This window comes from Nipponia nippon, unplaced genomic scaffold (genome assembly GCF_047370975.1).
Source record: "Nipponia nippon isolate SJK-2023a ecotype South Korea unplaced genomic scaffold, ASM4737097v1 scaffold_10, whole genome shotgun sequence".
NCBI lineage: Eukaryota > Metazoa > Chordata > Aves > Pelecaniformes > Threskiornithidae > Nipponia > Nipponia nippon.
The window spans coordinates 28,681,145-28,704,215 of record NW_028262291.1 but is presented as its reverse complement, the minus strand read 5'-3'; the positions used below and the strand labels follow the sequence as shown (position 1 = coordinate 28,704,215).

Genomic DNA, 23,071 nt, shown 5'->3' with positions numbered 1-23,071 from the left:
GCAAGGGAATTACTTTGGTGTCTTTCAAGAGTTTCTTATTTAACTGAAAAATGAATACTAGTCTTAGGGTACCACTCTACCTCTGCTCTCCAAGGAGGTTCTGCAGGTTAGAAAAGACAATATGAAACAAAAAAAATTAACTGCTTTTCTTCCATTGTGCACCGAGAGAAAGCATTTCTAGCCTTTAAGCTAGCACATTTTTCCTTTTGTGTTGCTGACTAAATAGGGTCTGCTGTACTGAAGAATGATTTAGAAGACTTACATGGCTGCCAAGGGCAAATTCTTTAGAGGAAAAAACTGCAAAGTTTCTCAGTCAAGGGGTGAAAAAAGGGAACACAAGCAATCTTTCTTCTTTTGGATTCAACCACTTGTCAAGTTGTAGTTATGTTCTCTACACAATGTACTAACTTAATATTCACCTGTGGAATAATACTAAACCAGAGAAAATTGAACTCCCATCACCATCATTTGCTTAACGTGATTTTATCTCTCAATTGCAGGAATCATTACTGCAAACCACCCTTTTTGTTTTGCTTTGTCTGGGTCTCTTCATTGCATTAAACCATGTGCTGGCAGTTAACACCTTTCTACCCATGTATGTGATTGTGTCTGATGATACTTTTAAAGTAACACATGAGAAAGATGACTTTATGTGCCAAAGACCATTTCCAGAGACTTTCCTCTTCACCACCAAACAGTACACGCTCCTGTGAAGCAGCAACAGTGGGCAAAACCCCGCCTGCGAGCTGGAGCCATGCTACAGTGGCCAAGGGCAACGTGAGCGAGCCCCAATCTCTCCTGGTAACTCAGCACTTGACTAGGAGCGGTTGACGATGGCGAGCATAGCGCGAGGCTCCTCGTCTTGGCCAAACACCACCTCCTTGTTTGACTACGGCCGGGTCAATTCACCGCTCTTTGCTGCATTCCCATCAGGTATGCTATGGAAATTTGAGGCGGTGAATGTGTTACAATTCATTTCAACATCAAATGTCAGGAAGCGTTTTTCACTGCGGCGTGGCTGGCAGGGTTTCTCAGCGAAGGCTGCCCGGAGGCCTGGAGCTTCGTTGGAGCTTCTCGGCTCTGACTCTCCCGGAGCGTTACCGAGAGCCCCACGCAGGCCCCCGCGGCCGCCTCCCCCGGCAGGACGGGGCCTCGGCGCCAGGATTCACCGCCGAGGGAGAGACCGGCTGCCCCCCGCGGCAGCGCCCCCCGACAAGATGGCGGCCCCTGACCCCCGCGCTTCCTCTTCCGGCCGGGGTTGCCATGGCGCTGCCCCCCTCGGCCCACCCTCCCGCCTCCCGCCGGTGTGTGTTTACATCGGGCAGGAGGAGCCGGAGCCCCAGCGCCGGGGGAGACGGGGACGAAGCCGACGGTGACGGCCGCCCGCCCTCCATCCCCGCCGGGCGGTGCTCCGGGAGACGCGGCATGAAGGTGATGCTGGCGGCTGTCACCGGGGCGAGGCGGGGGGTTCCCGCCGGCGGGGGTCGGCTGGGCCGCGGCGGCTCCCGGTGGCTGGGGAGGGGGGCGAGGGGTAGGGGCCGGGCCCGAGACGGTAACTAGCGGCGGGAGGTGGTGACCGCTCGCTCTCTTAACGAAGTACAACTTCCAGAAGCTTCCAACTTCGTGGGGGATGTGGTGCCGCTTCTTGGAAACGTCTCCCGAGAATGGTTTCCCCCCGTCTCTCCGGTGAAAGCCGGATCGTTTCCCGCGGCGCCGTGACGGGAAGCGGGCAGCGCGGCAGCCGAAGGAGGCTGCCCGCACCGGGCTTCGGTCCCTGCAGAGAAATCGTCCTACTTTCCCCGGGCTCCTTCCCTCACGCTCGTAATCTCGCAGGCGGTTTTACTCCCCCGGCGGCCGCGGGGTTTCGTGCTGTGGGTACGCCACCGGGGGTAGCTCCGGCGCTCACCTGCGCTGCTGCGCTCGCAGGCCCTTCGAGAGCGCCGAGGGGATCCTCGCCTTTCTCCTTAGTTCGCTGTGGAAAACTGTTAGGGTAGAAATGGGCTCACCCGAGCCGGCTGGCAGCTTCGGCACCGTGGGAGAGAGGTGGACAACGAGGCTGGCTGGGCTATAAAAGTAGTAATACGCTGGTTCTCAGCTGAGAGGTTGTCTCTTCAGTTGTGTTGGTTTGGAGTCAGCAGTGCTGTGGTATTGGGTTTTTTCCCAATTATGTTCTGTCCTATCTGTTTAATTTGCAGGTGTATGACTTTTAAAAGGGTTCCCTCTCATTAATCAGTCTGAAATGCGAGGCGCACCAGGCATTCCCTGTCTCCTGAGCTTGTCTAGCAGTAAAAAGATGTTTTGACCAGCTAGATTGTAAGCTCTTTGAGGCAGAAACCATACGTAGCTATGGTCCGTACCTATCCGAATGGAGAAATTTGGCTCAGGCCTTCCTCCAAGCCTCTGAGTCAAGTAAGTATGTGTTAGAAGTTCCCCAGCTTGTGCAGGTTTTGGGTTCTTGGTAGTGCGCCTGTGTTGGTCACTCAGGTTAACCGTCGTCTGTCTTCACAAGAGGCTCTCAAATATCCGTGTCTGCACAGCTAACAGAAGAAAGAAAAGGGGCAGTTTACAAGTACATGAAATAAATATATACAAAAAGAAAGTTTCCTTCTGTGTGGTGATATTTATTTGTTTTGCTTTTGTTCAAAACCTGATAGTAATTTTTTTTCTCTTTCTGTATGAATGCTTGTTAGTTCAAATAGTGTGGGATAACAAAAAATATATATATAAGGCAGTTACTGGTAAACAGCGCTATGGACCTGGGTGAGTTGTTGACTTACATGCAAAACAAAAACCTCAGAGTGCTGGCTGAACAGTACATCCAGCTTGAGGCCAAAAATCAGAACATTTCCTTCAGCTTCTATTTTATTGCATGCAGAGTAAACCACTGATTATTCTTGCTAAGCCCATTACTTCTGCTGAATTCCTCTTTTGCCCCACTAGACTGGGGTAAGCTTGTGGCTTTTAGGTGATCTCGCTCAAAATACAGCAAGATGTGAGTAGAGTCATGTTCTGATTGTAAGGAAAATGTGTGTGTTTGTGGGGAGAATCTTTATATTTTTAACCAATCATTTATCAGGTATAAGCACTGTATAGGGCTTTTCAGTATAAAAGAGTTCACAGTTTACTCTTTGAGTGGGTAATTTCTTTCAGTGTGTATTTCTTTCCATATGTACCATCTTTTGCTGTAGCAGTTGCCTCAGTTTCTTTTGTGTAAGGTCATTGCAGATGCACGATTTAAAGTCTTAAGCTGGGAGGCGGGATAATTACATTTTTAATTAACAAGTGGAATGCATCAAAGTGCGCGTGCGCAGTTTTTTACCCCTTAAAAAGGGGAGGAGAGGAGAGGTGGGGTGGGGGGGTGTCTTTGCAGTGTGGTAATTGGATCTGAATCCCTTTTATGGACCTGCTCACAAATAGCTCAGTGTGCCTTTAAAAAAAAAAAAAATCAAAGTTTAAGTTGTTGATTATTGCAGGGAATACATCAGAACCAAGCTTTTTGAAAAGTCATCTTGCCTATTTCTCCCCTAATTGTTGTTATGTCTTGGGAAATACATTTGAGTTTGTGTATTTTTAGCGGTACTTGTTTTGAGCCTTTCTCATTGATGCTGGTTAGCAGATTGCTGAGAAGGCAGGGCTGTCAAAGTAAAACAAGTTAATGCTAGTATGTGTAAAGATGGCCTACCTACTTACAGGAGGGAAGAAGCAGGGGAAGAGAAGTAGGTGGTAACATCAGGGGAGTTCTGCTGTGGAAGTGATGGTTTCAGGATCCATCACTAATGTCTGATTGTTGCTGAGGAAACCAAAGCTTGATGTGTTTTATTTTTAAATAAATCGAATAACGTAGGTATCCTATTAAAAGGGTAGAGTGAAATAAAGTAGTGTGGCAAAGTCATACTATAAAGCTTGAGGTATTGAAGCTGGATTGGATTCAAGATGGTCTCTACGTGTACTTTGCTTCTGTTGCCATCTCTTTCAAGCAATGGCAGTGCTGAAAGATGGTATCTCTGGGCCCTTTCAGGCTATGCAAAATATAAAACTGGTTTAAGTCCCTATTTCCTGCACTACAGGACAGGAATGAGAGGCAATCCGCTTGAAAGCGGACCGTTCCTATATGTAGGAATACTTAAGTGATATGTGATGAATCCACCAAGAGTGTTTGCTTTCCTTCAAGGGCAGATTATCTTGATGGCAAGGAAGTACACCTTTTCAGGCTGCATTAGGAGCCTGGGTAACAGGTCTGTCAGGTGGGGAGAGCGGTTTCCATTCATTAGGGAATTGGAAATTTGTGGGCAGATGACCCCACCCGTCCATCACACTGTCAGCCACCAGTTACTGTCCCGCAATACAGTAGGTTTCCAGTATTCTTCTGTTGTGGCTAAGCAGTGGCTTTCTCAGGTCTTACGCAGCACTGGAGAATGTGCTTGCGTCCTTGCTAACAGAACCTCTTCATGCCATATCTTCAACCGGTGAATGAACTGGGGCATTAGGATAGTCCCTGGCGGCTACCTGGTATGGTTGCTCTGCAGTAACTGTGCCTAACGCTGCTCCTGTCACTGCTCTAACTAAATCCAAAGTCAGAGGAATGAAAGGCATTGAGAGTGTCGGGTCATATTGAAGTTTTTGTTTGGAAAAGCAAGCTCAAGATGTGATTTCAGTTAAGTAGCTGCTCCACTTTTTATTGAATTGAAGTGATTCTCCAAAGTAGAATGAGAGCTCATGGTGCTTTGGCATGTGCTCACATTTAAGTTACGTATTTTGGGATAAGACAGGTGTCATAAATGTGACATTTGCCTTTGAGAAACTTAGAGCTATATTTAAGAGAATGAATGTGAACTTACTGCTTATAGTTGTTCTGTTTTTCTGACTGCCTGTGATACTTGATGTTGGCAGATGAATCGTAGAGATCAGGTAAAGGCAGGGTATTTTGAAGATGAAGCATCAAAAGTTATGGAAAGCCTACGTAAATATTTCTCTTCCTTGTATTTACAGACAGCTCTGTTTCTGAAGGATGTAATGGATTGTCCTGTCAAAACTTGGTGTATATGTAACTTTTTTTTTACGTGCCTCTGATCCTATTTAGCAGGGCTCTTGACAGTTGAAATGAAAAGTACTTGGGAAAGGAACAGCTTATGAGAAGTAGAAGAGACAAAAGGTATTGCTTTTTATGGAGTATACAGTAATGTTTTTTTTTTCCTGGCATGTAGTCCTAAATTTGTTATAGGAAGTAGGAGGAGAGTGAACATAAGTGATAGAGTAACAGGGAACATGAACTGTATATTCAGTAGATAATTCTGACTTAAATATTTGGCTACGATTGGTCACACCCAGTTTTCTTTATCAGTGAACTACCTTACAAACTTTCTGGTGTTTTTCTTTCCCCAGTGTTTCGGTTGAATTTCAGAGAGATGGGAAGAGGTTACATGCCTTCAAAGTTCTGGGCAAGGTGCATGCTTACGTTGGTGAGGGCAGTAGTAGAGCTCTTAAGCAGTTTCTTCAAAAGAAATGTTGTTGCTGCTTGAATTTACTGGAAGTCACAGAAGTGGCTTGTGTTTGTGTTAGCAAATCTTACAATCTTAACACTTCTGCCGAGCTGCCTAAGGTCTAGTGCAATTCTTGGGCTTCCTTTCAATCTAAAAATAATTTTGGAGAGTCTGTGCACCTTGCAGATCCTCAAAAGTAAAAGGCAGCCGTTACCAAAAGCTATTGCTGCCAGAATTAATTTTTACTTCTGTGTTGCTTGTGTTCATAATGATCAAGTGTCCTCTCTATCCAGTGGCTGTTTAGTTGCTGAGTGAAGTAACTCTTGTTGGAATTTTGTATGCAGCAAGTTGTGATCTTACTTACACTTCTTGCAGTTAGTTTGGAAGAAAATGAGATCTCTATGAAGCCTGAAATAAAAAGGGGCATTATTGCTGGCAGTGCTTCTGGCTGTCAGGTTTAAGGCATGTGGGCTAGGTGTGAAATTGGAGAGCTTGATAATACCAGAAGATGTAGTATTTGTTCTCCAGAGTAAGTAAATATTTTATCTGAAATGTTGTGCCTTTAAAATGCTATAACAATAAATGCATAGAGCAACAAGGAACACTGAGCTACAAGAGCTCTGATCAGAGTTCAGAACTCATTTGTAAGGAAGGAAATAGACTTAACTACCTAGCCATCAACAAAATCAATTTAAAATGTGTGATAAATACATCATATTACAATCTCCCAGCTAATTCAGAAATGTTTGATGTTTTGCAGAAAATGCATTTTGAAATTCATAATGAAATAAGGAAATAGAAATGAGTTCTGGATTGCATAAAATATTTTTAACCTCAGTTTCTAGCATTTAAAATGACTTTTGGTGCTTTTGGAACAACTTTTTAACTTCACATAGTTTTGCAGCGTTATTTTTTCTGTCTAATTTTAAAAAATGAAATTAAGATTTTGCAAGATGACCTGTGTTTTGAACTGTTCCAGTGATGCCTCTTGTGACTCTTTTGGGGGGGCAGTGCTCATATTTTTCAAGCTGGGTACATGCTTCTGTACTTTGAATTCAGGTTTTGTTGTAGAATTTACTATGTTCTAGCTGTAAGAGCCATTGAAAAAATTAGTTAAATTTCAACTCATTAAAGCCAGAACAGTAGTTTTGCACTTTTAAGGAAATAAATGCATTGGAAGTCAGGTAGTTCAAGTTGGTCATATGAAACCACTGTTATAGTATACTGCTCTAATGCATCCTTCCTTGAGTGTTGGTTTGTTTTGGTTTTGTTTTTCTTTTCTTTGTTTTTTGAAGTGGTGACCCTACTGAGGATAATGGAAAGGGTACTATTTTTTTTAAGTCTCTGGCATGGTTAAGAGAATCTTAATGACCTCTATCATATAGGCCTATGTTATTAAGCAAAGGAGTTCTCATTTTTGTTTCAGACAAATTTCTCATGCTGTCTGCAGCTTTCTAGAGTGGTATTTCTGTATCTTGTTAGGAAAATGGAAAATATTCTTTCTGCATTGTGCGTTATCTTGTTTCTTTAATCTGAGTAAATTGGCGTTAATCATTAAGTCCACCTGTCAAGGACCAGGCTGGAGAAAATACATTTATACTATTTTTGCTAATTATAGTTATGTAGAAAGTGCAATAACACTGCAGGTCATTAAGTCTTATTATTGCTTCCTTTTGGGTTCACCAGCTCAACTGAGTGAATTTTTTTTCCCCCGAAGTCTTTGTTGACACCAGTGAATGACTGACAGGATGTAGGAAGGCTTCTTCCCACTGAAATTACAGTGCATGGTCAGTTATCAATGAGTTAATTGATATTTTTGAGATATTGTTATTGGTAATTATTTAATTGCTTTCAGATTGGATTGCCGTGATGCAGGGTCATGCTTTTGTCCTGCATCATTCTGTGTCGTACTCCTGTCTGTTTCAGAGTCTGGTAGGTGTTTCTGTAATGACTGTTTTTCCTATGTATTAGCCTGCCCCCAGCTTTAATGACTGGTAATGTTTGAGTTATGCTGTGCAATGACACTTTGCTTTCACGTAACTTCTTTTTTCCAAACAAATGCAATTCAGCACAGTCAGTTTTTGAATATAAACAGTGTTCTGGACAAGGTATACCCCTCCTAGTGGAGGCAGTCGTTTAAACTAGCATTGACGGCAAATTATGCAGCGTCTTTCAGGGTAACTCTTCAGCCTTTACGCTGCTGCGCGGTATCCTTTTGATAATTACAGTAGTTAACTTGCTCAGAGTGAGGAGTGTTCTCTTTGGGCCAGATCAGTACATGATCAAATCAAGTGAGGTTTGTTTTTGAAAAACACTGTTACTTTCTGTGCTAACATTGATTGAGTAGGTAAAATTCAGATGGAAAATAAATGGTTGATCAAGACAAAATTCAATACAATAATTAGTTCAAAATCCAGAACTGTCTGAACTACCACTGAGCAGACTGTATTGGCTTTTTGCTGTATAAAGGGTGTTATCTGCCCCATATAAACTGTGAATGTAAAAAGTGTAAACCAGATTGTTTACTGGCTTGCTGAATGGAGAATAGATTGTGGTGTCATTAGTGCTGTTGAAAAGTTTTATTTATGCCAAGTAAACCCTAATTAGGATTACACACAGTACAAAGTTGTTTTATTGCTGTAGAAATAGGATTTGACTCTTCTGCTGAGCACAATAGAACTCAATCTTGATTTGGAATTTGCAACATTAAAACTTGCTTTTGTTGCCTCTCTCCTCCAGTCCTGTTGTCAAGACAAAATTAAGCCTTGTTAAAATCGTAGCCTCCCTAATGTGTTTGTACAAATGTAGTGAAGAGCAAGTAATCTAAGCAACTTTTCTGGTTCTTTCTTACAGTGTACTTTGAACAAAGTGCTATAATTTTACACTACTGTCATCCTCAGCATTTCTATTTCTGTACTTTCCTTTAGTGTTCTAGGGGATTTATAACTGCAACTCAGATTCCCCTTGGGCTGAAACCTGGCACAGAAGCTCTCATTATGAGCGAACCTTGTTTTGCAAAATTAAAAGCAAAGCATCCATCAAGAGGCTTTCTTAAACCTACAGGAAAGTGAGAAAAAAAAAAAAATTAATGTTTGTGGTTGCAGATCAATCTTTTTTTTTCCTTCAGCAGGAAAAATCCATCTGACTTTGGTAAACCCCTAAGGTGTGGGATCAATAGTGATGGCAGATTCAGTGGAACATTCCTATGACATTTAGAAATTTTTAAATGAAAGTCTTAATTCCCCAATATGCTGAAAATTCATTGCTGAAGTAAAACCTGCAGCTGCAACAGACACCTGCCTAACAGGTACGGTGATAGTTCTAAACTTGTTTCCGCCATCTGAGGGTGGTTATCTGAGCAGTAGTGTATAAGCAGATGGTTGGGTAGTTCTGTGCTGCAGCTGAAGTTAAGTATCTGTAGACCCTCAGCTGCCTGGAAAAGAGAGTCGTCATGTTGAACTACCTACCTAGTGACTGCTTGTTTAAATTTCTTTTTTTTTTTTTAACCAAACCTATCCCTTGTTTTCTGTAGGAATTGAGGCTTTATGTAATTGTGTAGAGGCAGAAAGGACATTCTGAGCCACAAGCCACTTTCAACTATGGAAGATGGAATAATTTAATTTGATAAGTTCTGAGGAACTTCGTAACAGTGATTGGATAGAGTAGAGATCCTAAATTAATGCTGTCATTAATGATGTCATTGTAGGAAAGCCTGATGAAGGTCAGCTTCATTATTACTGGATCTGACAAGCCCTTTGGCATCTGCACACATTCAGCCCAGTCATAATACATATCATTTCTCACCTGTTTGGAGGAAGGAACCTGGGATGAGAAGAGCTGGGGGTTTTGTGGTTTTAGGAAGGGGCAAAGTATGCGAATGTGCAGGAAACCGTGTGTTTTTTTGTCTTGTGGGCATGCAATAAGCATTCTTCAAACATAGTGCAAAAATAGTCAATGCCTTCACTAAATACTTCTAAAAACATCATTATAGTTTCCCAAAGCACTTAACAAACTGTCCTATACTTGGGGATTACTTATTTCTTCCCACAGACCCACTGAGTCTTGTAATTCTTTAGGGGTGCATCTATCCTTTGTAGTTATCAGTTGAGGTGTATTTGATGCTATACAAAAAAGGTATTGGACCTGTACTGGGAAAGCTTATGAGAGAAATCACAGCTGTGGAGGGGTGAAGCCTGTGCTGCCATTAGATTTCCTCTGCTAAATTGCTTTATTGGAGTTGTGCCTACATAGAATACCAGCTCTGAAAGTCAGAGTTAGGCAGGACAGAGGACATGTAATTTAGGCTGGCAGTTGAAGATTTGCATAGAATGAAGTAGGTTTGACCTTGTGGGCTCTTAAGGAGAGGCTTTACGAGGAACGAGGCGGTTTTGAACAGTGAAAGAAGTGAGATTCTAGGCTCAAGTCCAGAATGGAAATAAATGTGAAGATGAATGTCAAAAAGGAAAAACTGGAGTAAAGTGTTGAAATATGAAGATCTAGGTCAGGAAATAAATAGTATTTTCACTTGAAAATGCACAGGGAAAGTAGTAGCTAAAGCTGCAGATTTTAGAATCATTTTCAAAGGGTAGTCTTAGAACTGGGACACTGAACTGCTGCTGAAGTCATGAGTGTGGGCTTTACATTCATTCTTCCAGCTTCTGTTCTGCAAGAGGGAAATGATTACTAACAAAATTCAGTATAATGGAGAAGAGTATTCATGTTGTAGGTTTTCTTTTGGTTTTGCTTATGTGGTTTGTGTGTTAGTGGGTTTTGTTTTGCTTTTGGGGTTTTTTTTTGTGTTTTGGAATACTGTGTTTCTAGGGATTGAGCAGGAATGGCAAGAAGGAACAATTGTAAGATATGTGCTTCTCCTTGGTTGGGAGCAGCAGTAAAGTGTCTTTCTATTAGTAATCACAAACTGAAGGAAACTTGAAGTTATTTGCCCCAAACTCATTCAATTTCAATAATAAAGATGGATTATTTTTTTATCTTTGATTCTTCCACCTCACCCATCGGCCTTTGTTTTGGGGTTTTATTTTTTGCTATTCATTAGCCTAACCTGGCTCAGTGAACAGTCAGTTGACAGACTCTACTTCAGTTTAAGATTATATACCATAATTAATGTAATGCTAAGTACAAAAGTAGAACCTAAAAGGCCTGAAAGCAGTGATGGTGGAGGGTAGGGTTTTTTTTTTTTGTTGTTTCACGATGGTCTGTGGGGACTTTTTAGAAAGCTTAGCCATTTCCAGTGTTGACTTACCTGTTTGATTGTTTGCAACGACAGTCTCATGTCGCTGTTGACTTATGTGCAAAATGGGCCAATAATGGTTGCTTGGTGTTGGGATTGCTCCTGCACTATGTGGGTTTTTTGAGCACTTAATACTCTGCTGAGACTGAGGTAGTATAGGCTGTTTTTTGATTGACCATGCTGAAATCATTTGTTAATACAAATGTGGTGGTAAACGCAGCTCTTAGTTTCAGTGTTGTAAACATAACTCAGTACCTTGTGGAAAATACTGACCCTCACTGCATAGGAACCTTCTTTCTGTCGTGCATGGATTTATCACAGCACTTGTAAAATACAGTCTTTAAATATACTGAAAATACGAGCATATCACTGAAGTTCTGGTCAGAATTATTCTCAAAAGTGTTGTATCCCATGGAAAAGCATGAGATGTAGTCTGAAATGCTTGTAGGTGATGTGTTACACTTGTTTAGTTCAGTACTGGGAGTCCTCTCCATCCATAAATATGAAACACAGCATAAGACAGCAAACAAACACTAATTTACTGGGTCAAAGCAGCCCATAATATTTGAGTTAAACTGCACTGTAAGGTCAGTAGTCATACAGTGTGCTCAGAACATAGGATAGTATGTTCCTTGGGCAGTTTCTGTGAGAATCCCTCTAGGTTTTTTTCTCTTGATCTTTATCATTTGCTGTGTTTATACAAAGCTTTTCAGCTTCCTTGTAGTTCATTGAAACTGTTGGGAGGGACAGAGTGAGCTACCTTGGAACTGGCATATCCATAACTTCAGTTTGGAAAGGTGGGTATTGCCTCTGCTTGAGGTGACTTGTTTCTGGTCAGCTTAGATCTTGTTTTAAAATGAGACGTATAAAAATTGCCACTAAATCTTAATAGTGCTTATAGTCAGAAACTCATCAATTGCTGAAAGTAATTGTACGATGTGCTTGCTTGTGAGAGCAGGGACCGTCTCTGGAGAGGCAAGAGGTTTTTCTTAGTTATATGTTCCTAGGCTCCACACCATAACCTAACTATTCCTGTAACAATACCTGTTTGAATCTGTGCTTCTCCAATGGCTCTAGTGAGGAATGGAACCACATTCTCAATTAAAAAGGCTATATAAACCCTAAATAATTGAAAGAATATTGTACTCTTAATAATCTACTGATATTTCTGAACTGTTGATACATCTTCCTGCATCCTAGATGCTCCTAGAGGGAGCATCAAAGGAAAAGCAACATCTGCGTGCATTACTTCTGCCGTGGCTGCAGCTCAAGAGGATTATTACAGAATTGCTGGACACTGCATGGCTGCTTATCTGCAAGCCCTTAACTTTATACAGTTGCGTGCATCCCGTTCCCCTATTTGTCTGTCAAGGATCCTTAAGAATGAAAAAACAAATGTAACTGATGCCTCATTCTTGAAATAAGTGTGGGGGGAAAAAAAAAAGTCAAGACCAACAACTTTAACTATAACTTAGTTATAAAACTTCTTAGAAGACAATTTCCTGGAATTTTCGGTTGCTGTAGATTATTGTGCTGCCAGAACTGCAGATATCTTAGGTATTGATTACCAAGTTTGCAGTAGACCTGGTGAATTGAACTCGGTAGATACAACTAAAAAAGCAATGGACGTGCTAATCTAAGATACAAAGCCATTCTAAGGAGACTTTGTAATCTTGTTAATAACATCTGCATCTGTCAGTGTCTGAGCCTTAAGTATTACTTCTAGATATGGATATCAGAACCTAGGATCTCATCTACTGTTACTTAGTGAAATTCAGTACCAACACTGTGCACACTTATTCACTGGTCTCAATGACTGAACTGATACACTGAAGTCTGATAAACAGATGTTTATGAGACTACTTCTCCTAGAGGCTCCCTATATTAAAGGTGATTATATATAGTGATAAGATATCAATGAGATAAGAACTTGGGTTATTCTATAGAAAACATTTCTAACTTCGTTTTAGGAACTTGGAAATCTCAAGATTTCAAGGTTTCTTGCAAAACAATTCTTGGAAAAGTTAATTTTGTGGTTACTTGACATGCCATGCTTCAGTCTAGACTGTGTTTTCAATTTTTAACAATGAATTTTGAAATAAAAAAATTCGTAAATCAGTTTTTTTTCAGTGGTTTTTGGGGAAGATTCTCAAAAAAATACAGGAAATGCATACAAAATACAGTTCAAAATATGCTGTGTTGTGGTTAATTGCTTTTGAGTAGTGAATAAAAAAATCTTCAAAAATTCTGGCCATTTCTGTTAGATATTAAGAATGTTCTGTAAAAGTAGTAATCTTGGATTGTGCATTTTTCTTCTGTGGAATTCCTGTAGCAAGTGTTAAAATTTTGAATTGGAGGGAAGTAGGTGATGGCAAACAGCATCTCAGCCATGGACTTCGTAGTGGTCTGTAGTGGACTCTCTTTTCCTCACAGCTGGATTTGTTAATACTAGTTTAGGGCTAAGGTTGACCTTCAGCTAAGGTAAACCTTTATTTGAGGGTAAGTATTGTCTAATACTAATGTATTGTTATTAGACAATTTGTCTGTTGTCTGTACTAATGTAGCCTCGTCTTCTTCCTCTGGAGCATTATTGGGTAGGAAAGAAATGTATATAGATATATTGCCTGTGGTTGATGTAGAAACTTAATTCAAGTACATACTCTATATTCAATTTGTTGCTGCTATCCAGAGTTGTTTACACATTCATAAAATCTGCATCACATTATTTAGGTGAAGTGAGGAGATGGTTAGACCTCAGTGTTGATAACCGACTCCTGGGTTTGATTTTTAATTGGACTAAGTCAGGCAATTTACTACTTTCTCATCTGTACCCTGTGGTAAAAATATTTTTTTCTCCTTTCCATGATAGCTACCTCAAGGCATGACTTAATGTTTGAACTGTTCATTGACTAAAGCCGGGCAGTATTGATACCAGGTGTTTTTAAATGAGGAGAAATAGGTAAATAGCTTAGGTAAAGATTGCATAGTAATAGGTGGCAGAAATCAAGGTTGTGACGGTGGCACTGACACAATAGACTTGTACACTTCACCTGCGTGGTCTGTTTTTCCCTGCTATCAGACTATTGAAGTACTTTTTGTTTTCCTGTCCATTTTGTTGAAAAAACGGGGAATGGATAAAAATGTAAGCTACGTGTGCAAAGGAAGAAATTTTAAAAGTGTGTTAGTCTTTATCATAGAATCATCAAGGTTGGAAAAGACCCTTAAGATCATCGAGTTCAACCGTTAACCTAACACTGCCAAGTCCATCTATACCATGTCCTCGAGCACCACATCTATCCGTTCTTTAAATACCTCCAGGGCTGGAGACTCAACCCCTTCCCTGGGCAGCCTGTTCCAATGCCTGACTACCCTTTCGGTGAAGAAGTTTTTCCTAATGTCTAACCTAAACCTCCCCTGGCGCAGCTTGAGGCTGTTTCCTCTCGTCCTATTGCTTGTTACTGGGGAGAAGAGACCGACCCCCACCTCGCTACAGCCTCCTTTCAGCTAGTTGTAGACAGCGATAAGGTCTCCCCTCAGCCTCCTCTTCTCCAGACTAAACCACCCCAGCTCCCTCAGCCTCTCCTCATAAGACTTGTGCTCCAGATCCTTCACCAACTTCGTAGCCCTTCTCTGGACGTGCTCCAGCACCTCAATGTCCTTCTTGTAGTGAGGGGCCCAAAACTGAACACAGTACTCGAGGTGCGGCCTCACCAATGCCGAGTACAGGGGCCCTATCACCTCCCTGGTCCTGCTGGCCACACTATTCCTGATATGAGCCAGGATGCCATTGGCCCTCTTGGCCACCCAAGCACACTGCTGGCTCATGTTCAGGCGGCTGTCAGCCAACACCCCCAGGTCCTTTTCAGCCAGGCAGCTCTCCAGCCACCCCTCCCCAAGCCTGTAGCATTGCATGGGGTTGTTGTGACCCAAGTGCAGGACTTGGCACTTAGCCTTGTTGAACCTCATACAGTTGGCCCCAGCCCAACGATCCAGCCTGTCCAGGTCTCTCTGTAGGACCTTCCTGCCCTCCAGCAGATCAACACTTCCACCCAACTTGGTGTCATCTGCAAACTTACTGAGGGTGCACTCAATCCCCTCATCCAGATCATCAATGAAGATGTTGAACAGGACCGGCCCCAGCACTGAGCCCTGGGGAACACCACGCGTGACCGGCCGCCAACTGGATTTGACTCCATTCACCACCGCTCTCTGGGCTCGGCCGTCCAGCCAGTTTTTAACCCAGCGCAGAGTGCACCCATCCAAGCCAAGAGCAGCCAGCTTCTCCAGGAGAATGCTGTGGGAGACAGTGTCAAAGGCCTTACTGAAGTCCAAGTAGACAACATCCACAGCCTTCCCCTCATCCACTAAGCGGGTCACCTTGTCATAGAAGGAGACCAGGTTAGTGAAACAGGATCTCCCTTTCGTCAACCCATGCTGGCTGGGCCCGATCCCTTGGTTGTCCCGCACTTGCTGCATAATGGCACTCAAGATGATCTGCTCCATGACCTTCCCCAGCACTGAGGTCAGGCTGACAGGCCTGTAGTTTCCCGGATCCTCCTTCCAACCCTTCTTGTAGAGGGGTGTCACGTTTGCTAGCTTCCAGTCATCTGGGACCTCCCCAGTTGAAAACGATGGAGAGTGGCTTGGCCAGCTCCTCTGCCAGCTCCCTCAGTATCCTCGGGTGGATCCCATCTGGCCCCATGGACTTGTGCGCATCCAGGTGGAGGAGCAGGTCAGTGACTGCTACCTCTTCGACAACTGGGACTTCACTCTGCATCCTATCTCCATCTCCCAGCTCAGGGGCCTGAAAAACCCAAGGATGACTAGCTTTACTATTAAAGACTGAGGCAAAGAAGGCATTAATTTTGTACATTTATAATGTACAAAATGAGGAAACAGAAAGTGTGCAGTGCTGTTGGGGGTAACCTTGCAGTTGCAGGGTTTGGAAAGCATGACAATAAATACTGCAGCTTTAATGTCATGAGCCCTTTTTCTTCCTGAGTTCAAATAATAAAATCTTGCAAGCTGTTGATGTACCAGTGTTTAAGCTGGCTTCTGTAACCTTCCAGCTGCATATGTTAATACACATTTTCAGTGTATTACATAGTTCAGATTACAAACCCATTCATGTTTTCAAAATGTACAGAAGCCTCGTTTCCTAATGACTGCTAAGTTTCTGGTTTCACTCTTGATGGTACTAGCATTCCAAAAGAAGAAAATTGGTTACTTTTTTTAAGGAGCTCTGTAGCTATGTCTAGTGTTTACTCTGCTGTTACTTTTTTTTGATAAAAAAGGGTTGTTTTGGTTTTTTTTGTTTTGTTTTGTTTTTTTTTAATAGTTTGAAACCAAAAAAGCAACTACACTTTTATAGCTCCACAAGTCATGAAAATATTGTGTGCACAGAGTGAGTTCAGCTGCCTTAAATACAAGTGAATGCTCTCTAAGTCTACAAATCTGGTAACTCTGCTAACATCCTTCCATCAGCAACGTTGCAGGTGCTTTCCAAGATCCTGAAGGCTGGAAAGTGGAAATGCAAAACTTTGGAGGGCAATCTGGTAGTTTTTCAGGAGTGGTTAGTTTAGCATGCAGGCACAAATACATGTGTAAGGGCATGTAGGGGAAAACTACATGATCAGTGGACCTGGATGGGTTAGAAGATTGTAAACAAGTTTGCTTTATCTTCCTTTGAAAAATGAGGTGTGGACCGTTTGTATAACCCATATTGACCTCCTCCTGTATTGAACAGGCCACAGACATTTCAGAATCTAGTCTTGGTATGACAAATCAAAGATTGGGTGGTTTTCCTGAAAATTCCAAATGATGGCAAGTCTGCTGCCACCCTCGGTAAATGGGGATTTGAATTTATTATTGCATTGTGTGTTTTAGAAATAGTAATTTAGAAATTGTGCTTCATTGTTCAGTTCCTGGCTTTTAGTCTACTCAGACCCTTGTAACTTTGCTTGCTAGCTTGAAGAGTCCTTTTTTTTTTTTTTTTGTCGTCTTTTTTCTTTCTCCCTTCCTGTAAGTAATTTGACTGCAAACAAATCTCCCAGCAGCTTTCTTCTTCATCAGCTAAAGTGAGCTCCTTGTGTCCTTACTGTCTGGCATATTATCTAATCCTGTAATTATTTCTGTGGTTCCTTTCTGAACTTTCTCCAATTTACCTCCTCTTGCCGTTCTGTTCTGCAGGGACCTAGCCTAGAAACACAGATGGTGGAAGATGAAACTGAGACAACAAGTGAAGAACTGCCTCCTCATCTGCGGGAAGAGCCTCCTGAAGGTACCGTACTAGCAGTCAATAGAAACTCTTTGCATTCAATTGGGGAAAAGGTTCTGGTCAAGGAAGTCTTATTTATTTATTTATCTGCATGACTGGAGAGCCTACCTCTGTCTAGTTTCTGAGAGCGATAAAGCTTCGTCAGTGCTGACAGCTGAGCTAACCTCCCAGCCAGAGGTCTAGCCTTTTGCATTCAAAGAAAGCTGCACGCACTGAGGTGTGGACCTTGTTCTGCATTCCCTTTAACAATGTGGTTTCTGATTAAAATTGTCCTGCTTGATTGAATAAAATGCCTCCTCTACTGTCTTGTTTGTGCTCTTCTGAGCCTTCATTGGGGAATACTTCCTAAGTAGTCATCTATTCTTTCCTTACCTCTCTCTGCAGCATCCTGCTATTGAAAATGTCACCAGCAGAGACTTGTCAAAGTTAGGTATTCTAGTGATTTTGTTTCTTTCTGCCATCTCTCTTGGAAGCTGGTTTAGCCATCTGAGGAAGAGGCAGTGAGATGCTGTCAGTCAGTAGGAGGCTCAAAAATGCCAATTTTAATTAAAACTTTGTTTGCAATGACATGCCCTGGATTTATACAGGGAACGGATTTTTCCCACTGTGTAAATGTTGCAGACGTATATATGCAACAAAATAGGCGTTGCTTTCTTCCAAATAGAAGCTGCTAACGTTGCCTCAAGTGATGATACGTTTTGAGCTTTGTCTCTGTTTCAGTGACTTTTAAAACACAATCACTCATAATCATTGTGGATGGCTTAAACAACCCAGAGAGTGCTGAGATTCTTATTAGCAACTTACTGTTAAAATACCATGACATTTCTCTGGGAAACATAAATGCGTTTTATATTTTTCCTTTAAGAGAATAAGATGCTGATACAGCATTTAAACTGACAGCCATTCTTAGAGGGAATACGAACCAAGTAGATAGTTTTAGGAATTGGCTGCTCCATCCCTTCTTGTTGAGAATTCTGTTAAAGTTTTCTCATTAAGTTTAATTTCTTGTTCTGCTGTTTCATATACTCTGTGTTCGCAATTACAGTATATAGAGGTAAGTGAAAGGCAGCTTTCTTTTTGCAACTCCTATAAAGCCAGAAGGAAATAAATGTGGAAGATGTTGTGATTACTGTATATACACACAGAGGATATAATCTTGATCCCCCCCCCCCCCCCCCCCCCCCGGCTTCTTTGTAAGTAATGCCAAGTCAGCATGTAATGACGGTGTATTGTTGAAGTAAGAATTCTGGTCACTAGCCTGAGCTGATGATTACACGAGCCTAGAGACCATATCCTGAAATGTAAAACACAGGAGATCATCTTGTCTCATCAGTTTATCAGGAATAGTCTTAGATTTTGGACTATGGCTTTGAATTGTGTAATCAGAAGGGTTTTTTTTAATGTGGCTAAGTGTTTTTGCAAACCAAGATTTTGCGGTTGACAGTGTTTGCTTCTGCCTGCAACCCTGCTGGTTTGAATGATGATGAAAAATGTCTGTATTAATGTTCCACTTCTGTGACTTGTTGGGTGGTCTGGGAGAAGTACGTGCTGTGGATATGCCCACTTTGCTAGGGTGAGGAAAAAGAACTCTAACTGTTGAGCTGATTTGGTTAAGCAGTGGTACAGTAGTTACCGTGAGTTCTTTTAAAGTCTGAGCTCAGTATGTACTTCTTAAATTTACAATGACGCCGAGTAGCAAAACAGGAGAGATATTGAGAGCACAACTGAAACTAGAGACTGCTTGGGAGAAGAGGTGGAAAAACGGCTCCTGAAAGACAGCCATCAGGATTATGCTGAAATTGTAGCTGGCTCTGTGTGTTACTGGAGCTGAGTAACAGAAGTCTCGCTTAGAAGCTGCTGTCCACCAACATAGACCACCCAGAATTACTGTGAAGATCATGTCGTTGCAGGAGTGATTACAAACACTCCATGAAAGGAGTAGATCTCTGAAGTTCATTTAATATTAAATGCCACTGAGCACTACCTTCTTATTGTTACTCCTCTACTGATTTCTGGTTTCTTCTGATAGCAGTTGCCTGGTTAAATCAAATGCTTTGCAATAAATAAACCAACCGTGTTGTCATGACTGCTGCACTCTTGTTACCTGGGGTCCATGAATTGGAGACTGTGTCTGCTTGCCTTCTGGTCATGAGCGCGTAAGGGATGGAAAGCTCTCCGGAGCCTGTCCCCACCTAGCACAATCCGTTATTTCACCAGATTGCATCACAGCGGCTGCGTTTTCTGGCTTGCGCTGCGTATTTACTCCCCTCCTGAAAGGAGGGCAACTGGAAGCGCTGTGCTATATAAATACTGCAGTAAAATAATAGGTTACCCTTCAGGGATTGTCATGTTTCTGAACAGTGTTGCAGCATGGCCTTCTACTAACAAAGGGACAGTTTTACAAGTCCATCATGTTACGTACGTGTCTTGAATAAGCGGACGTGTGGGTCACAAGTGGGACTGTATAGCAAATGTTGCTTTCTGGTGCTATGTGGCAGCCTGTCGGTATTTGAGATGAGAGGAAGTTTTGTGGTTTAAAAAGGAGATTAACCAGGAAATCCCTGAAAGGTGACAGTCAGAGGTTAGTTATTTGTGTGTAACCTGAATCCGTTTTATCATCGTCTGTCAAAGGTAACGTTTTTTGCTATTGAAATAAGTCAGGGGAGTGAGTGAGTAAAAAATACAGCTGGCACAAGATCCTGTAAGTGACATTAGATATCAAAAAGGGCTTTTTATTTTATAACGAAGACGTGTTATCATCAACGGCGTTGATCTACTGCGCCCTGTCTTGCAATGAAGTGGGGAAAGGCGAACCTGGTCGGCGAGGGCGAGGCTGCAGCGGCGCGCCGGGAGCAGGGGTGCGCGGCAGCGGCGCGGCCGCGGGAGGGCGCTGCAGGCCCGGCGATGCCGCCCGCCGGTGCCGACGGACCGACAGACCCGCCGACAGACCTCCCTGGCGAGGCAGCCCCGCTCCCGGCGCTCTCATGGGCTCCGGCTGCCTGAAGCCCGGATTTCAAACATCTCTTGCACGCATCCCAGTGAGAAAGTATTTAAACCTATTAACTCCTTTCCCATAAGCTACTTTGTGATATTACCAGGGTAGCTTTCCACACTTTCTGCCTCAGGAAGGCTCTTTATCCCCTAATGATATTTTACCTCTTGACTTCGTGATCCATCTGCAATTCACATTTTTATTTTTAATTCCCCCTTCATCTTTCCTTTCTCTTCGATCTTGTTAACATACTATTTTTATTTTTCCTCAGTGAAAAGGCAAGTGCGGGGGAGCAATAGTAATTAGCATCGGAGTCCTGCTCAGGCTAGTGTGCTTACCACTTCACAGGGAAGGCTATGCGTATGGCAGGGTTACCATCACCAAACAGTGCAAGGCAGCGAGCTCTGGAGAGGAGGGAGTCTGTTTTAAATGGTGTGAAACGCTTTCCTCTTTGCAAGGATTCAGCACTGCTGATCTGTGTTGCCACATGTTCGAGCGCTGAGCTACTTTCAGGTAGATTCTGTGTGATCTCGAATGTTTGCTGTCAAATGGCAGTCTGGTCGTAGTGAGAGCGCTAGATTCAGTTACCCAAGTACAGCAACACCTTGCTGTATCTGTTGCTTCTTTATCCACCATTTCAGAGTTCTGTTGATGATCATTTAATACAGTGCACTGTTAATTCTTATCATTGCCTTGCTTTTCTGTCCTTTTCCATTAAATTACCCAGGGAAGGTGATGGCAATGAAATCTGATGGTGATTAAATCTTCTGTAACACGATCAGTCATGAAACAGCAGCATCTCCTTTGTTGGATGACTCGGATCTGGATCTCTTCTATCTGATGAATCGGTGACCCTGACCTTATTCCTGCTTCTCCATCCTGTTGCTGGTAGATTGAGGGAAGTGATCCTTCCCTTTTATTCAGCACTGATGAGGCCACACCTAGAGTACTGTGTCCAGTTCTGGGCTCCACAGTATGAGAGACATGGACATACTGGAAGGAGCCTAGCAAAGGGCCATGAAGACAATTAAGGGACTGGAGCAACTCTCCTGTGAGGAAAGGCTGAGAGAGCTGGGACTGTTCAACCTGGAGAAGGATCGAGGGGAACTTATCAACATATACAAATACCTGAGGGTGTAAAGAAGATGGAGCCAGGCTCTTTTCAGTCATGCCCAGTGACAGGACAAGAGGCAGTGGACACAAACTGAAACACAACTGAACATAAGGAAACACTTTTTCACTGTGAGGGTTACCAAGCACTGAAGTGGGTTGCCCAGGGATGTTGTGGAGTCTCCCACCTCGGAGATATTAAAAAGCTATCTGGACACGGTCCTGTGCAGCCTGTTCTAAGTGACCTTGCTTGAGCAGGGGGGTTGGACCAGATGATCTCCAGAGGTCCATCCCAGCCTCAACCATTCTGTGATGCTCTACCTCATATGTACTATCTCTGTGTGTTTAAAGTCTTTTTCTGAATTTCCTGCATATATCCCCGGCCTATTATGCTAATTCTTATGGGAAAAGTAGCATTAGTCTGTGAAACTGCTAAATGTTACACATTTTGGGAATGCATCCTTGGTAGATACTGGGGTATGGCTGCAGTTTCTTTTGACCCTACATTGCTAACGAGTATTGAGTATACTAAAGCTTAGTGCAAGGTGGTATACTCAGGTTGAAAAGCTGTGTCATTCGTTAACAGCAGTAGCCCCTCTTGGGAGTTTACAAACCATTTCTTTGTTCCATGATCTTTAAATATTAAGCATTAAAATTTTATCAGCCAAAGTAATATGACCAATTTGGCAGTGAGCATGAGTCTTGTGCCTGAACTGTCTGCTATCTCTTCCACGGTTTTCAGACCTAGCAGAGATGTTCTTTCTTTGTTGCAGACAGATTGGGCCTTGTGGAGTAAAGCTTTATTAAAAGCAATGGGTCTTAGCAGTTCTGCAGTATATAACAAATCTTGGGAAATTTACTTTCCAAATAACTGTGGTGTTCCTAATTCAAATTGTTTTACACTTGCTGTGGGTAAAGAGCACACACGGATAGTTACTGTAAATCAGATGATTTGCACCGATTTAGAACATAGTATCTAGTGTGAGGCTTATAATCTGTCTCTATGGAGGCATATAGCCTTTTCTGCTGTTTTCTGTCTTCTGCAAGATAAAAGCATATTGCATGCTTCTGTGGGAAGCTTTAGGACTCCGTATCCACAGTTTGGGAATCTCTGATCCAAAGTATCTGGGAGTTTTGTGGATTGCTCTTTAGGATTGTCTTTGGATACAAGTATTTTATCTAGATGTATTATCTGTACAGATCTAACTTAAAAAAAAAAATGGTTGCATTTCAGTTGTGGCACTACCATGCATTTGAAATTTCTGAAATTAATTAGACTTTTAACTTCAAACTGGGGTAATGTTGGGATATTCTCTTATGAGAACACGGCAATTTCTTGAAGCCAGCACATGCCAGAACAACACGGCTGTTTAGGCATCTCATCTGAGATGCAAGGCATTGAGTTCAAGTCCATGATATAGGTACTTTGAAAAGGTGCGCTCCTATAAACAGATACAGTTTTGATGAACGTGTGGCACTTTTCCAATTAGTTAGCTTAAAGGTATTCTTTACAGGGAGCAGTCTCCATCAGAGACAAAGTTCTATTGTTGGGCCAAATGTTTGCCGCAGTAAGCGCCATACCAAGATTTAAATGCTGCAAACTTAAGCTTCACCGTGTTTTGCATCCTCTTATTGCAAGTAATGTTTAGTATGTTTGTCTCCCAAACTGCCTATATCTAAACAACTGCAAAGCAATCACCTTGGAAAATGGTGCATTTAATAGCAACTTTCACTGTTAAGCTCTGTACTGAAAACTGTTGCTATTTCTGGTATTCAGTAACTTTATTAAATTGCCTGTGGCGCTTAGTGTCATCTGTTACATACATACATATATATGTGCCTACGTAGTCTCCCAGACTAATATCGTCAAGAAGTTCTGTGAAGCTGGCAGTGCAAAACTATGCTATCTGCTAAGCCGCCTTCTGCTTTCCCAAGTCAAATCACTCTCTTCAGTGTGCTACTTT

At 42.3% G+C, this 23,071-nt stretch overlaps 1 protein-coding gene across 2 annotated transcripts in view; it reads left to right on the top strand.

Moving 5' to 3' along the window:
• LOC104020365 (uncharacterized) overlaps positions 1-23,071 on the top strand; it is a 218,401-nt gene that overhangs the window by 11,570 nt on the left and 183,760 nt on the right. For both annotated transcript variants that reach the window (XM_087746215.1, XM_087746216.1), the window contains exons 3-4: positions 501-1,431; positions 16,918-17,008. In XM_087746215.1, coding sequence (XP_087602341.1) covers positions 961-1,431; positions 16,918-17,008 — 562 coding nt within the window. In that variant the 5' untranslated portion in view covers positions 501-960. The remainder of the gene's footprint in view (positions 1-500; positions 1,432-16,917; positions 17,009-23,071) is intronic.